We start from the raw sequence: 16,232 nt of genomic DNA, 5'->3' as shown, positions 1-16,232 counted from the left end.
GGAATATCCAAACTAAAAACCAACTCCGACCAATGGGCATTACCTCCTGCTCAATGGTCGGAGGTAGCAATTAACCTTTTCGACCACGCCAAAAACGTTTTTAAAGTAAGCAATTAAAATATCATTTGCTTTAACTATTTGAGAACACTGTGGTGAACTCTCAAGCATGCAGGTTTCCTCACGATGTTTTCCTTCACCGTTGAAGCAAGATATATTTTAATTGCTAAAAACGTACATACCTTAGAAAACTTTGAGGTGCGTGGTGGGTTTCGAACTCGTCCCCCCAAAAGTGAAGTCGAAGTCCCACCCACTGGGCTATCACCGAACTAATCCACTGAGTATTCAGGTTGTTTAAATTTTTTTTTAACTAATTTATACTGATACTTGCCTGCGTTCTTCGTCCACATTTATTACGTTTTTTTTCAAATCCCATGAGGATGGTTTGTTTCCAAGGACATTAAGTAGCCAAGTTGGGACATAAATCTTGTCGATTGGTGTCTTAATTAGAGCGTAAAGGAAGGACAAAAAAACAAACAATCTTTCGCATTTATTATATTTGTAAGGGTGTCCACCAAATGCGGATAATAACACTTTAATAAGAATTTAAAATATTATTTATGACTAACTGACGACTCTTTGTAGGTACCTACCTATGCATCAAAAGTTTGCAATGTTGCACACTAAAATCGAGTCGTCATGCAACGATCCTAAGTAGATGAGCTTGAACAATGTTCAAACACCTTTACAGTTAAATTGCGTTCTCCTTTTCACCGCAGGGTTAATGAACAACCCTACAATTTGCCGGTAGGACCTTTGCCTCCTACTTGTCAAATGGACGGAAACCAAATTACTTTCAAGCAATTAAAGTACACCATTCTAATTTAAACGCTCAAACGATTCCCGGTAATGGTTCGAACTAAATCGTAAATAATTGTCAAGCTATCAATCTGTAGTTTTTTTTTAATTAAAGGATTGTTTTAATAAGAGAGTGTGAAATCTGTACTTTATTTTACTGTAAAACTGTATGTACTTACCGTTTAAATAAAAGAAACAACAGATTTATATTAGGCATTAACTCATTACAATCCCACTGCTGGGCACAGGGCTCCTCTGTCATAAGAGAGGGTTTTAGAGATTAGACTCAGTAGGTTCCAACGCTGCTCCAACACGGGCTGGTTGGCGATTATAGAATAAATATTCTACTTTATAAAACAAAAAAAATATTCATATAGCAGCAGATGCCTGAATTTTATAATTTTTATTTCTGGGGAAAAGTCCAATAGTTATATAGAATTATTGGACTTTTCCAAAGAAATGAGAATCATGAAATTAACTTTGTTACCGTTAAACAACTGAACTGATTTTGACGAAATAGGTAAATATTTGATTGATTTTTAATTTTAAACTCAAAGAAACGAGGTTAATGCTGGTTTATGAATATTTTTTAGATGCACAGGTAGGTACCTACAAAGAGTCGTCAGTTAGTCATAAATAATATTTTAAATTCTTATTAAAGTGTTATTATCCGCATTTGGTGGACACCCTTACAAATAAATAAATGCGAAAGATTATTTGTTTTTTTGTCCTTCCTTTACGCTCTAATTAAGACACCAATCGACAAGATTTATGTCCCAACTTGGCTACTTAATGTCCTTGGAAACAAACCATCCTCATGGGATTTGAAAAAAAACGTTTGTTACCGTTAAACAACTGAACTGATTTTGACGAAATAGGTAAATATTTGATTGATTTTTAATTTTAAACTCAAAGAAACGAGGTTAATGTCGCAGGCATCTGCTGGTTTACGATTTTTTTTTTTTACTTACGTAGTAGAATTATTTAATCGCCAACTTACCCTATCACTTTTTTTTACTTCCCGCTAAATTTCCACAATTTCGAAATCGATTCGGACCGATAATTCCGAGAAATGTCAAAAATAAAAATTTTAAAAAACTGTTTTTTTAGAATAACTTTTAAACGGCTCTACCGATCGACCCCAAATACTAATCAGCTCTTAAGCTTGATAAACCCCGTCGATCGCTGCCGGTCCAGTCAAAATCGGTTGATCCGTTCGAGAGATATCGAAAAAGAAAAATTCCGAAAAAAAAGAGTATAAAATTTAGAAAATTTTCGTCTGAATGATTTAGAATTCTTCATTGGACTCAATAAGCTGCGTCGAATGCCACCAACCACGTGAAAATCTTATGATTTGTTCAAAAGTTATAGCAATTAGAGAATTAAAAAATAGTGTTTTATGAAACTTCTATCAGACTTTCGAGCTCGAAGAACAAACAAGTATGGAATTAGCGTGAAGTCGCAGGGATGGCCTTTAGGTCAACATTTTTATTTAATTTTTTTTAGGATTAGTTAGGTACACATTAAAAGATGGTGCCATCCATGGACCAATTTGAATAAAGTAATATCTATTTGACTGTGACTTTGAGTTCTACTTAGAACAATGAATGCCTTCCTTTTAAGTGGCAGCTAACATGGATATCTATTGTCTATAGCGCTATCCACGGAAGAGAAGCGGTTGTTTTAACACGTTCATGGACAGAACGCCTCTCGACGTTGTTACTGTAAAAAATAATATGACAGTACGCCTGTCGACGTCAATGTTTTTACGTGTATACAACCAGTACGCCTCACGGCGTTCCATTTTCTATACTGACACAAGGAAGGGCATTTTGTAGTGTCACCGTAGAGAGAATTTTTACCTTTTACTGTCGTATCGTGACTTAAAAAAAAATCACTAAGCAAAATTGTGCCTTACGCACACATGGATAGTTGGGTCACGCACACTACGCCCGTGGACGTGGTTATTTCATACATTTCGTTGAGTAGTGTTCGGCTGGCAGCGCACGAGCGTGTTTGTACACGTTTTGGCGCGTAAACGGTTTCTAAAAGGCAAGTAAGTATTTATTTTGCGTATTACATTAATTTGATTTATAAAAATAAATAGCTCAAGGGTTGTTGCTTTTGGTAAACATAACAATGTTAGTAAATTTATGTTTTGAACACGATTACATCTATTTGAATTCGTACTAATATTTTTAAAGATGTCGTCTAAAAGTTCATACGAAGAGCGTCAAAAAAAGCTTCAAGCTTTGTTCGACGATGTATCTTCGCCTGAATCTAGTCAAGACCCTTATGTTGACGATGGGACATTTGGTTCTGATCAAGATTATGAACCATCTGACGGCGAATCGACGAGTTCTGAAGAGACAACTCGTGCTTTACAAAGCAGGCAGGTAAACAGGAATACTTCGATTTTACCTTCTGATAACTCTTTGTCATCGGCACCCAGTGATGCAGATGATAATGAAGATAACAAAACAAGTTCTCAATCCGAAGGAAATCTTGAAAATATTGATAATATCCAGTTTTCTGCTGAGCCTGTAAATCAGATCCAACCATCTTTTTCGGTGTTAACTGCTGAGGCTAGAGAGTATGCAGAATATCCAGATGTATCCCCAAGAACCTCTGGTGTGCCAAATTCAATAAATCCTACCCCTAGAAGACCAGCCACTCCTGTTATAAATGAATCTTGGTCTAATACAGTTATGACCATACCAAATTTTGACTTTCATAGTTCGGCGTGTGGTATTACGGTCAATGTTGATAACATGGACAAAGCTATTGATATTTTCCAACTTGTGTTTCCTAACGAATTTATAGAATATTTAGTCCAATATACTAACAAATATGGGAATGCTCTTTGTTGCACTAATCGACGACATACCAGACACAGCCGAAAAATCTGTTCTAATCTAATGATTCTGACTGATGGCATAAGTAACTTACTGTGATTAAATGTTAATTTCATAATAAATATTAAACTAATTTACTATTGTTTTATTTATTTATCATAACACATCAATACCGCCCAAAGGCGTAGTGGCACAATGCACAGTAAAATGCCTAGCACAATGTGACAGAACGCCTTGTGACGTATACGCCTATATCTGTACTGTCAAATCACATCATTTATTACTTTTGCGATGTGACACAACGCCTCTAGGCAATGTATGAAATTTTGTAGTGACTTATCACAATCAACCATCGAGGTCATACTGTCCGTGAACGTGTTAATTAGCGATTGAAATCACCCAAAAACAAACTAGTGTCGCATCAGCATGTGTCCAGCGCGCGATAACCCGGCGCGTTTCTTAACCCAGGGTCACTGATAGCGTGATGTTACTGAACAACTGGGACTTAATGAATTTTTTGATACCTACTCCCGCTACGCTTATAACCACGACCAAAAAGTTCATAATAACTACGTTAACCACAACTTTAATCGCTTTCCTCTTTCTTACGTAGCAGTTTCTTCCTATTTGATTATTTACTTCCGTTGAAATCGGTTCAGCTATCAAGAAAAATTGCTCTGAACAAAGACAAAAAAAGAAAATCCTTATATCATGTTTTTGGGTTACTCTCGTTCAATTAAAATCTATTTACGTTAAAACTTAAAGAACCTAGAAAAACAAATATCCCGTCCGGTCATAATATCATAAACATTATGTATAATATAAGTAACAGTATACAAGTTACAAAAATTGTATGTATCAATTGAATAGTACTGGTAAAGCTATTTATCGCTGAAATATCATATTTACATCTAACTAGCTTGTACCCGCGGCTTTGTTTCCGTTAGCATGTTGCAATTTTATCAACCAAAGTGTTGCCCTTTTATAACAGTAATTATTATTGCATCCCTCGGGAACGTTAATTTTTTTTTCCGTATAAAATGTATCCCACGTAATTTTCTGTACTGGCTATGATGCAATTTTTTATGAAAATTGCTCCATTAGTTACAGCGTGAAATAGTAACAAACATACAAACTCAAATTCCCATTTATAATATAGGTTGGGATTGGAAGCAATTAAAGTACATTTTCAAAAAGAGTAAACATGGATGCAATGTGAGAGTAATAACTGAAAATAAACTATAAAAATTAATTTTTATTATTTAATGTTAACATTTTCTAGATCAACATTCATGCCTACATTGTTGTTTTCAAATATTTTACCGAAAAGCGAACTGTATAATTCATTAGTACTCTCTTCATTCCATTTCAAAGATTTCTCTGGGGCCATATAACTTACGAGTGGATTATGTACAACATATTTAATTTTTCGTCCCTTAGTTGCTCTTGTATCAACCTTTCTTTTCATTTTACTCCTCATTTGTTGCAAGGCTATCCATTGCCGACTGAGTTGGACAGGATCCGATATATCCGCAGATTTGCATTCAATTAGTTCCCTTAACAGTTGGTGATAAAAATCACTATCATCAAATATTTCTGTTATGTATTCATCATTGTCTTTTCGATCTTTTGTCATACCATTTTCTCCTATGTTTATTTCTTCACTCTTTTCAATTTCTGTTGACTTATTATAGCCAATAATGTCGTAATCAGATCGCTTTAATTGCGTCCTTCGTATTAGTTTATTTCTATCTGATAAAATATATGATATTTGCTGCAGTATAGTATTTGTAGGTGTATTTTTAATATTAGCTGCTGTTGTTAAGCGTGTTTTCTCATTCCATTTCTGTATTGTTGTTTCCCTAAAGGTTTTCAAACCTTTATGGTATGTGATTAAGTCACTTTCATAGTCTTCAAGTTTACGCTTTTTTTGCATTGTTTTAATGCTTTTAGTTTTTCCTGGTTTACTTTTTTCTTGTATAACGTCATCTTCAGGTTCTGTGTCCGATGGTATTTCTTCATTGTCTGTGTCACTTGGAATTTCTTCATCACTTTCTTCTTTAGCATTCGCTTTTTTCTCCATTTGATTTTTATTTGATATCTTTTTTGTATCGGGAAAATTCTTCAAAAGTAGATTTTGCAGTGTTAAAAATCTGAAAGAAACAAATATTATTCATTTATTTTAAAGGTTAGGTTGCTATCAACATCTAGGGTAAATATAAGAATTATAATATATAGAACACACTGGATTATATAATTTGATACTCACTTATCTAGAACAGTAGAAACATTATTCATAGTAACATTACTCTCTTCTGCAAACTCTTTGCAATCCTTTAACTCCCCATATTTATCAGACATTGGCATCATATTAGCTGTGTTCATACACCTTTGCAAATGTATCCTCATCTCTAATAAACTTTCCCATATTAACAACTGATTTCTGACACAGGCTCCTTTCTTTCCCTCTTCAGAAACGTTTTGCCTTTTGACATGCTCAAACTCTTCTTGCACTGGCTCATTCAATTGACTGATATCAAATCCTTCTCCTTCATCTTCTTCTTCATCTTCTTCTTCTTCTCCACTTGCATCAGACTGATCTTCATCAGATTCACCTGAATAGTAAAACAAACATGAATTAATATCTAAAAATGCTATTAAGTATATGTAACATAATTATTCTGGTCAAAGGAAATACTATGCTTTGATTAGACTTTTTTGGTATGCTATATGGTCAAGTTCAGAGCATTATTATGCAGTTTTTATTGAATGAAAACGGCACAGAAACATGTAGTATGTGAATAACTCCTAAACAATTGTGCAATATTAATACATTATAACCAATTTCATAAAATTAAATTGAAATTGCCAATTTGTACTGGATTTTCATGGTGGGTTTTGTGGGAAAATAAATGTTTACAACTAACATCACCAGTCGTTATAATTGTGAGAATAACTGAAGATGATGCATAAATTTCAACAATAATTGAATTAAAAAACCTGAAATTACCCTGTATTTGTTTTTTAATCATACTATAGTCATTTTCTTCACCGTCTTCATCACTGCTTGTACCATCAACTTTGCCCGGTAACTTATTTGGTATTGTTTTAGATTCTGTTTTCAGTATGCTATAATCAGCACTTTCGCCGTCATCATCATTTTCACTGTCATCTTCAGAACCATTACTACTTCTAGCCATTTCATGCTTGCCTGGTAGATCATCATCACTTAAACCATTGTTGCTGTCATCCAAACCTTTACCTATAAACATTAGAGAATTAAATTGGCATTATAACAACAATTATAACAAAAATGGTACTCTCTTGATATGTATTTATATCTTTGTAACTACTTTTTTTTTTTCTTTGGTGTACTATAAAAATGTATTCATTCATTCATTCATTATAGCATTAGTTCATTTATTATAATACAGATAATAACAAACCAAATATGGGCATTTATTAATAATAAATAGCTTCAGAACAGGCCTTGCAATCATTCTATAACTTCTTTAGCAACAAACACAATTGTCAGCAACATAATCCTAACATCAGATTGAGTTCTACTTGTAGCCATAGGTCTAGAGAGTTCCAAATTCCACAGTATTGTGACCCATTCATTGCAAATCTTAAGATAACAGAAAGATTGAAAATAGAATATGGACACAAGACTGGTTAGATACCACAAAGGTGGTTAAACTTAAGGTTAGAAATGACTATTCTTGACGATGTTAACATATGTTTCACTAAAGTAGTACTATGGTTTGAGGCTAATAACTTACCTCTTCATGGAAAAAAAACGAAGAGTATTAAATTCACGTTACCGAATGTTAAACAAGTAAAACCATTGCACAACTTACTAATGAGGAGTTGAATACAACAATCTTTTTAGGAATAATGTTAGATGCTAAGCTTCAAAGGGCCCCACATATAAATAATTTAGCTAACGGTAAAAAAGATTTGTCATATGACAAATATAGAAACTGCTAGGCTTGTGTATTTTAGTTATTTTCACAGCATTATGTCCTATGGCATTTTGGCCGGCTAAGTTTGTTGTGGGCTCTTTAAGACCAGGGCACGTTTGGAACCCTCGTAGCTTTCGATTTAAGTTGGCGAAAGAAGTTATCACCATCCCCTTACAATTATGTAAACAAATGTGTATGAACGCTTCATAAGTGCCTGTGATAGGCCTACATGAATAAAGAAATTTTGAATATTAATTTATTAATAGGTATTAACTCTCATATTTCCTGTAGTGTTTACCACAATATGTCTGAGACACACCTTTATTATCAGTCCAACCAAAACAACAAATATGTGTGTAACATTTGACCAGTGTAGTGGATCCAATGTGGAAAACCCTATCTACTTTAAAAAACTGTGCCCAGCAGTGGAAAGTTAATAACCTGATGATGATGTTAATGTTGATACTAAGAGAGTATTAACATCCGTGCGTTACCTTTCATAGAATAAAATAATAAATACCTGAGGTGGCATAATTGCTTTCACCGTCACTTAGGTCAGAACTGTTAACACTGTCTTCAAGTTCTTTCCGAGATACAACTTCCCCTTCATATTTTTTACTAATATCACTTAGCAAATTTGCAGTACGCTTTCTAAAATCGCTAATAGCAGCCTCATCTTCACTTTCAGAAGAGTAATCCGCACGTGAAACGGTATTCGGTTTTGTGTTAAATATATGGTCATCTTCGATATCCGCCCTAGGTCTCACTGTTAGGGCATCTGCGATTTTATCGGATAAGATCGATTTCGACGATTTCTTCTGTTTAAATTTCATTTTGTTTGTTTAAATTCAACGGAGCAATGTTATAATTATTTGAAAAATATTTTACACAAAAACATAACCTTTCTTTGTGTCAATTGGCAATAGCTTATACATCAATTGTCACGTGTAGTTGACAGAAGTATGACAGTTAACACAGCAATAAAAAATTGGTATATACTTCCAGCGAAATTTTGAAATTATTAATTGCAAGAGTTGCCTAGACCACGCTATAATATGGCTATCGCTAATACTCCCAGACAATTTTTTTTTGTGACACGTTATGTTAAATCCCATAATATTAAGAACTGAATTCGCTGGAATCCAGAGTGGCAGCCATTAACATTTATTTTAATTTATGGTTATTATTTCAAATTTTGAAACGGCGCGAACTTCCGCTTATTGCTAAATTTCAAAACAAACCTAACCTCAACGGTCTTAAAAGTTTATAAAAACTAGTTAAAATAATGCCGAGGAGAAAACCAATTATTAAAACAGTGTCATGGCTTAGTGAAGAAATACCAAGCGACCAGAAATTCACCAATTCCTTTCATTATTACCAGTAAATATATATCATAAGTCACTTATAAGTTCACACTTTTTCGTTGTTGTTTATTTGTGTTAACTTTTTAGGAAGTTCCAGTTTAAAGATATAGTTGGTGAAGTTGGCGATTATGTGCTTGTTTCAAACGCGGACGCCGCTGAACCTGACACGGAGAGTGGTTGTGATGCTGCTAAGATACTGGCATTGTACGAAGACAGGTCAAATAACAACGACCCTTTTAGAGCAAAAGTGCAGTGGTACTCGAAGCCCGTTGATTTGCCTAAGGGCTGTTGCAACCAATCTGAACCTATTAGCTTTTATAGAAGAGAGGTAAGTAACAAAATTGTAATTTACTAGTTACACCCCAATGGTGAATATATACCTAGCCTTATCTTCGGAAACCTAGAAGCATAGAAGATTACTTTAAGCACAAAGGTCAATTATATTAAAACCTGCTTACATTTGAAAAATTTTGTTTCATAAAAAGAAAATACCAAAAGCATCTTTCTTATATTTATTCCTGGATCTATTTAGCTAAATGAGAGTCCTTACTTATTAAAGCGTTTTAGTGTTAATACCTCATTCTTGTAAATTTTGTCACTTTAATCCGTTCTGCTAAACTTGAGAACAGATTTTTGATATTCATGTGACAGTTTTCATGTTTTATTGACTTATTGATTTTTATGTTACACTGAGATATTGTTAAATTAATAATCAATGATCAAAAATTGATTGTTATAATATTTTATGGAAGTATATTCTGCAAGAACTTTACTTTATCCTTTTAACCATTAGGCATTTGATTGTGTATGCTTTGAACCTTATAATACTATACAATTTATTTGATTTGGAATTAACATGAAGGTCATTAGCATTAGTGGAGGAAATTTACAATAATAGTTATTTTTGAAAAATATAACTGGCTGAATTTGATATAAACATTTATGCACAGAAAAAAAACTGTTTATTAAAACAATTAAATATGGCATCTTCTTCTTCTGCTTGAGGCTCAGGTTCGCCTGGTCCCTGGTGTCACGTTGGCTGGCTACGATCTATTGTGACCTTCTTCTTCTTCTATAGCCTAACTATGGCATACTTAAAACTTTTTAAATCCTTCTAATACAATATTGTTTAAGTAATAACATAGTGTACAATTACTGAGCTAGATGGTGATATATGTATTGTCAAAGTATACTTTTTTTTTTAATTATTTATAGGTAGTAGAAGACCATCGTCCATTTGACACAGATCTTTCTATTGAAACATTTTTTAAGAAATGTTCCATTATGTTAACTTTAACAAAAGATACAGATGATATACTCATGAAAGAGAAGTACACCTACATTTGCAGATATAGACTTATACCAACTGGCAGAAGAAAAACTTATTTAGAACCTGTTTTAGAAGAGGAGAGAAAAGCTCTGCAACTATTATGTACTCCTAGTAAAAATGTAACGCCAAACACAAAGACGCCTAAGACTCCTAATAGTTTAGTTAAAAGAATGGGGAGGATATCTATTTCAGAAAAAAATTGGAGTATCACTAAAAATGATGGTACAAAACTTCTACTTAAAAGAGCTATATTAGCTGATAAGACTGAAAAAAATATACCTAAAACGACAACTCCTAAGAGTTCTAAATCCACGCCATTAGTCGAAATCCCTAAAACTTTAAGAAGTTCCAGGACTACACCAACAGAGACTCCAAAAAGTTCTAAACAACTTAATAAACATAATATTGAGGAAATCCTTTCAATGGAACTAAAAGAGAACTCGGATGATGAACTACCTACACTTATTATACGAAAACATACTGCTACAACTCCTAAAAGGAAAACTCCTCAACGTAAAATATTTGATGAAACTCCAAAGAAAGTTCTAGTGTTCGAAGATGAAAAAGAAACTTATAATAATCGTGAATCCCATATAACCCGTTCAGGTAGAGTCACAAGGAATCCTGTAACCTATCATGAAGAGGAATTATCTCCTGTTAAAAGAACTCCACAAAGAGCAGTACGAAAGAGTTCAGAAAGTGAAGATGAATTTAAACCAGTACCCAAAACACCTAAGGTCCCAAGAACACCTAAAACTCCTAGGACCCTGAGAACACCTAGAGCATCAATCAGTAAAACTCCTAGAAGTGTTACGAAAAGAATATTCACTAGTGAACTTACACCTACATTGCGTAATAGAGCACATTCAGTTGACAATATTGATGGTATGTATCAAAACATAATTTTCACTAAAAGTAATTGCCCCATTTGTCAATTTTCTTACTATCATCTCTTAAAGCAATATTAACTTAAAATTATAGTTTCCCATGACATGCCTTGAAGTACCTATGATTGTGGTTTTGTTTGGAATATTATATAGTTTTTGATTTGGTTTGAATTATCATCATCTATAAATATCCCACAGTTGGACCAAGACCTCCCCTTAAGGTAGAGAAAGTTTTTGAGCATAGACCAATGACACTGCTCCAATGAGTCTAAGCAGGCTTTAACTGTATCTATCTAACTATATAATAACCAATTCCCTAACACCAGCGGTAATTTTTAAATGAAAAAAAAATTGGTTGCCTGTAAAGTCGGTATACGGGCGAAAGTTTTACGTGACAACGACTTTGAGTGGTAAAATAATTTTAATGTGAATATTCATTCTTATAGTAGGAAGAAGGATGAAATAATAGTAACAATTTAAAACATTTATTTATACAAAGAATTATATTTAAAACATTAATTTATACAAAGAATCTCGCACTGAATTTCATATTAACAAAATTTTATTTTTACCTTTACACATACATACGTATTTATATACAAATATACATACAATAACTTGCAATACATTTGCGTACAATGAAACAGCGTTTACTACAAAGGGACGCGTGCCTTTCACTTTTTATGTCTGTCTCTCTCGCTCTTAGGCGGGCGCGTGCCTCTCACTCGCTCTCATTGTGAGCGCATAACGTGAGCGGAGCGTAACGCAGTTTCTTGAAGTGTCACCCGGCAAACCAATTTATAAGACGTTGTCACGTCAAAAACCCAATACCTAACAATTACCCAGAAATAAAAATAGGCTTCTAGCATCATTGCCTCATATTTTAGGATAGTGACACCCAGTGATAGTGATGCGATAAAACTCCCTTCACAATTCCATTCTATTGATGGCCTTGTAAATAGCATTATCCCTCCATCCCCTTTTATTATGTGCAAAATCGTGAGGAAACCGGCATGCCATCACACACCTTTGAAACATGACAAATGAAAATATTTTACAATGTACAATGTTTCAAGAGATTTGTGTGATGTGTGTTCAAAGTGTGTGATGTCTACAAATCCTCACTTTGCCAATTGGGCTGCTACTGCCTATTCTCATAGTGTAGTCGATTAATAATGATAATTTTGGGTTCAATTAGAAACAATATTGTTGAATTCCAAATAATTGTTTTTTTTTTTCGTTTCCTTTCAGAATTTTTAGCAGAAAACAATTCCCTACCAGGAAGAGAAAACCAATTGCATGAAATATTGTCATTCGTAAGAACTAAATTGCTGCATAGTACAAGCGGGTAAGTAATGAGTATGGAGAACCTAAGCCTAATAGCATAATCCAAAATAATCTTTCATCTGTCTAACGATTAGCATTTTTAACTACACCTATTGTGATGGAGTTGTGCTAAGAGTTGTTCAGTTTTGATATCTCTGTCCATCTGTTTATTGCACAGTGGAAAGTCTAAGCACGGTTGTGATACATAGATTGGGCAAATGACTAATTAGTTCTGCATGTTTTTAGTATAACGTATAAAATACCTGAAACCTGTGTTACGTGTTTTATCGCATTCGGCTTAGGTTCGGCAAAGGTAAAAACTGAAATAAATATTTACAGGTGCATGTACATATCGGGAGTACCCGGTACTGGTAAAACAGCAACGGTGAACTCAGCGCTGAAGGTATTGAAGGAGGAACAGGAACTGCCGGAGTTCCAGCTGGTTGAAGTGAACGGCATGAGGATCGCAGAGCCTCGGCAGGCTTATGTGCAGATTTACAAACAATTGACAGGTGAGAAATTAGTTTTACAAGGATGCAAGTTAAAAACTTCATAATGTACAGTTTTTAGTTTACAATATTTAGTTTGCAATATTTTTATGTAGGTAGAAATTTTTATTTCCGGCTCCAACCCGTTCCTTACAAAAACTACTATCACCAAAGGTTGCCTGGGAGAGATCGCTTTAGCGATAAGACCGCCTTTGCACACCTAAACTAGTTTTTTATTATTTTTTATTTGTAAATGTGTTTCTTTGTATTTTGTTTTAGTGTGTGCAATAATTATTAATAATAATAATGTACGTAGTTTTTTTGTAACAATGACCTTGTTACCTGTTGTTTTGGATCCTAGGATTGCCTGAGAATTAAAGTTTCTAAGTGATAGAGTCGGCCATAACTTTATGTGGAGTACAATAACAACACAAATAACACAAACAACACAAATAACTGATAAATTAAAAGTTAAAAAACCCATTACAGGTAACAATTATGATTGTGTCTATTGTTAATGAAACATGGTTAAGAACACTACCAACTAACTCAGGTGAGATCAAACAAAATCCAAATCTGTTCATCCGTTCAAGAATAAGATGCCACAGAAACACACAGACACGTCAAATCTATAACACCCCATGAGTTGATAAATAACAAATTGATATAAGTACAACTTAATGCCTAAATTTCTATTCATTTCAGGCAAGTCGGTGGTATGGGAACAGGCCTGTGCACTTTTGGAGAAACGCTTCACAAACCCGGGGCCTCGGAGAACACCGACAGTTTTAGTTGTTGATGAGGTAGGTACTTTAGAGATATAGTATGCTTTATTGCCTGGAAAAAAATGTCTGCAGGTTTTTAAAAGAAAAACATACAGGTAACTGCTTACCTCTTATAAATTACTGTCTCTTCTCTTTTTTCTACAGTTAGACGCATTATGCAACAGAAGACAAGATGTTCTGTACAGCATCATGGAATGGGCAGCTCACAACACTGCCCTGCTGACAGTCCTAGCCGTAGCCAACACCATGGACTTGCCTGAAAGAGCCCTGGCAGCACGAGTAGCTTCCAGACTGGGGTTAACCAGACTAACCTTCCCTCCGTACTCGCACACACAGCTTCAATGCATCGTTGCAACAAGACTGGCTGGGGCTAATGTCACACCAGATGCAGTTCAACTTATAGCCAGGTTAGCACTGCCAGTGTAATTAACCAGCTTACAGAAATCTTCTTCTTCTTCTTCTGTTCCTGGGCCTTTTCCGCACTTGGTTGGTCTGGAACCGTCCGTTGTACGTATGGCCACTGATGCGGCTCCCCGCTGGATCACTTCAGCCAGCCGAGCTCACTCCAGAAGCTTAGCAGGCCGCCCAGGTCGCCGAGTACAGAAATCTTAATAAGAAGCTGAGCTTGTCTCTGAGCACACTCAGCTTTAGTGTATATAATTGCAATATCTCTAAACCTAGCCCAGCTAATTGCTAGGTTATTATAGCCAATGCCACGTTGAGAAGTCATACCTGCTTACACCAGTTATAAAGCGGCTTTATAACCGATGTGATCAAGACTGACCTTTCCATAAACACGGCAACTAATAGCTAGTTATAAACTTGCCAACACTCCTCTTTTTTGTACAGAAAAGTTGCGGCAGTATCGGGTGACGCACGCCGCGCGTTGGCGCTGTGCGGCCGAGCACTAGAAATAGCCGCACCAAATTGTGCTGGATTCAAAGAAGTGCAAGCGGCTCTCGGAGAAGCGGCCTCAAGTGCAACTGTCCGAGCCATACGGAACTGCTCCCCAGCTGAAAGGCTCATGTTGCGGGCCACGGCTGCTGAGGTAAGTCAAATTAAACTCTCCTGCTAAAATAGCTTTGAAATTCTACCAATATGAATTGGCAATTGTAGCATTCGGGCTATATTAATATAGTTAATATATAAAAATAATTGTAATTTCCATGAAGAAGGTTTGCTTAGTATTTATCCCAGTATAATATATTCCATATATATTATACTGGGATATATATAAAAGAGAAAGTGTGTGGGTATGTTCCGTATAGGCTCCGAAACGGCCGGACCGATTTCAATGCAACTTTCAGGTAATCTCCGGATTGACTTGGTGAGTAATCCTGTAAAGTTTGGTGACGATCGGAGCACTTCTATTATTGAACTGTCAAACTGTCAAATACAGCTTTTATTAACTATGATGATATTCTATTGTTGGGTGTACATGGGTGTAGATAATGATCTTCACCCCCTCGAGAAGAGAATAGAAGAGAATAAATATGGAGAGAAATAAATTATTTAATATATTATGAGACTTAAATTAAAAATCTAGCCCGGTGAAGCGGGCTGGGTACACTAGTTCCATATATAAGTAATATCCCGTAACGTGATTCATTGCTGAACAATCTACTATTACCGTCAATTTGTTTCCTTAGGTCGAACGAACCGGTTCAGACGAGACAACCCTCTCCCGCGTCCTAGCGACCGCCGCTGCAATTGTAGCGCTCGACGGTCGACCGTACAGATCAGCTACAAGTATCCGAGCACCCACACCTTCCCAGGCACAGGCTATATGCGCCAGACTTGCCGCTATCAAGCTACTACTGATGGAACCTAAACCGTCCGAACCAAGGCTATTATTAAACGTTAGCGCAGACGATGTTCATTATGCTACTAAACAAATAACTGTGTAACAGTCGATGTTCGATGTGCTACTAAGAAGATTACTGTAGCAATAAGTAAAAGTGAAGTATTACTATGCAATACTGTAATTAATTTGTTAAATTCAAATTCGAATTCAAAATGTTTCATTCATGTAGACCTTATCACAGGCACTATTGAAGCGTTCATAAATATAACATGTTACCACTAATGTAAGGTGATGGTGATAACTGCATTCGTTAACTTAAAACAAATGCACAACAAACTTAGCTAGGTTGTTTTTTATGTTATCACCATCTCACAGTCAGTTAATGTTTAGCTATGAAGTTACAGCAATTCATACCCAGGCATTTTTATCAAACATGTAATCCTTAATATTATAATAGGATTTTTCTATTAGCTTACGTTTTATATAAACTTTGAACTTATTAAGTGACATCTTAAGTATTTCATCTGATGATTTCTTATCAAATGATATACAATTACTCTTAAATGAATTACT

General features: G+C 35.0%; 3 protein-coding genes across 3 annotated transcripts; 2 read left to right on the top strand and 1 right to left on the bottom strand.

Moving 5' to 3' along the window:
* Nucleotides 1-2,746: 2,746 nt before the first annotated feature.
* LOC120633281 lies at nt 2,747-4,031 on the top strand. The gene is made up of 2 exons (XM_039903461.1): nt 2,747-2,911; nt 3,060-4,031. Exon 2 carries the CDS (start codon nt 3,060-3,062, stop codon nt 3,807-3,809), a length of 750 nt encoding a protein of 249 aa, XP_039759395.1. The 5' UTR covers nt 2,747-2,911; the 3' UTR covers nt 3,810-4,031.
* A 920-nt stretch (nt 4,032-4,951) lies between these two features.
* LOC120633349 (protein AATF) lies at nt 4,952-8,581 on the bottom strand. Its single transcript, XM_039903542.1, has 4 exons — nt 8,196-8,581; nt 6,721-6,972; nt 5,980-6,325; nt 4,952-5,863 (listed from the first exon to the last, which is right to left on the bottom strand). Exons 1-4 carry the CDS (start codon nt 8,506-8,508, stop codon nt 4,969-4,971), a joined length of 1,806 nt encoding a protein of 601 aa, XP_039759476.1. The 5' UTR covers nt 8,509-8,581; the 3' UTR covers nt 4,952-4,968.
* Nucleotides 8,582-8,863: 282 nt separating this feature from the next.
* Nucleotides 8,864-15,897, top strand: LOC120633363 (origin recognition complex subunit 1). Its single transcript, XM_039903564.1, has 9 exons — nt 8,864-9,055; nt 9,127-9,367; nt 10,255-11,254; nt 12,508-12,604; nt 12,922-13,094; nt 13,776-13,873; nt 14,000-14,262; nt 14,705-14,903; nt 15,505-15,897. The coding sequence occupies exons 1-9, from the start codon at nt 8,961-8,963 to the stop codon at nt 15,760-15,762; spliced, it is 2,424 nt and encodes an 807-aa protein (XP_039759498.1). The 5' UTR covers nt 8,864-8,960; the 3' UTR covers nt 15,763-15,897.
* The last annotated feature ends 335 nt before the right edge of the window (nt 15,898-16,232 follow it).

The sequence above is a fragment of the Pararge aegeria genome, chromosome 21 (assembly GCF_905163445.1).
Source record: "Pararge aegeria chromosome 21, ilParAegt1.1, whole genome shotgun sequence".
Lineage (NCBI taxonomy): Eukaryota > Metazoa > Arthropoda > Insecta > Lepidoptera > Nymphalidae > Pararge > Pararge aegeria.
Note: the sequence above shows the minus strand (reverse complement) of the source record. Positions and strands in the feature narration are given on the sequence as shown.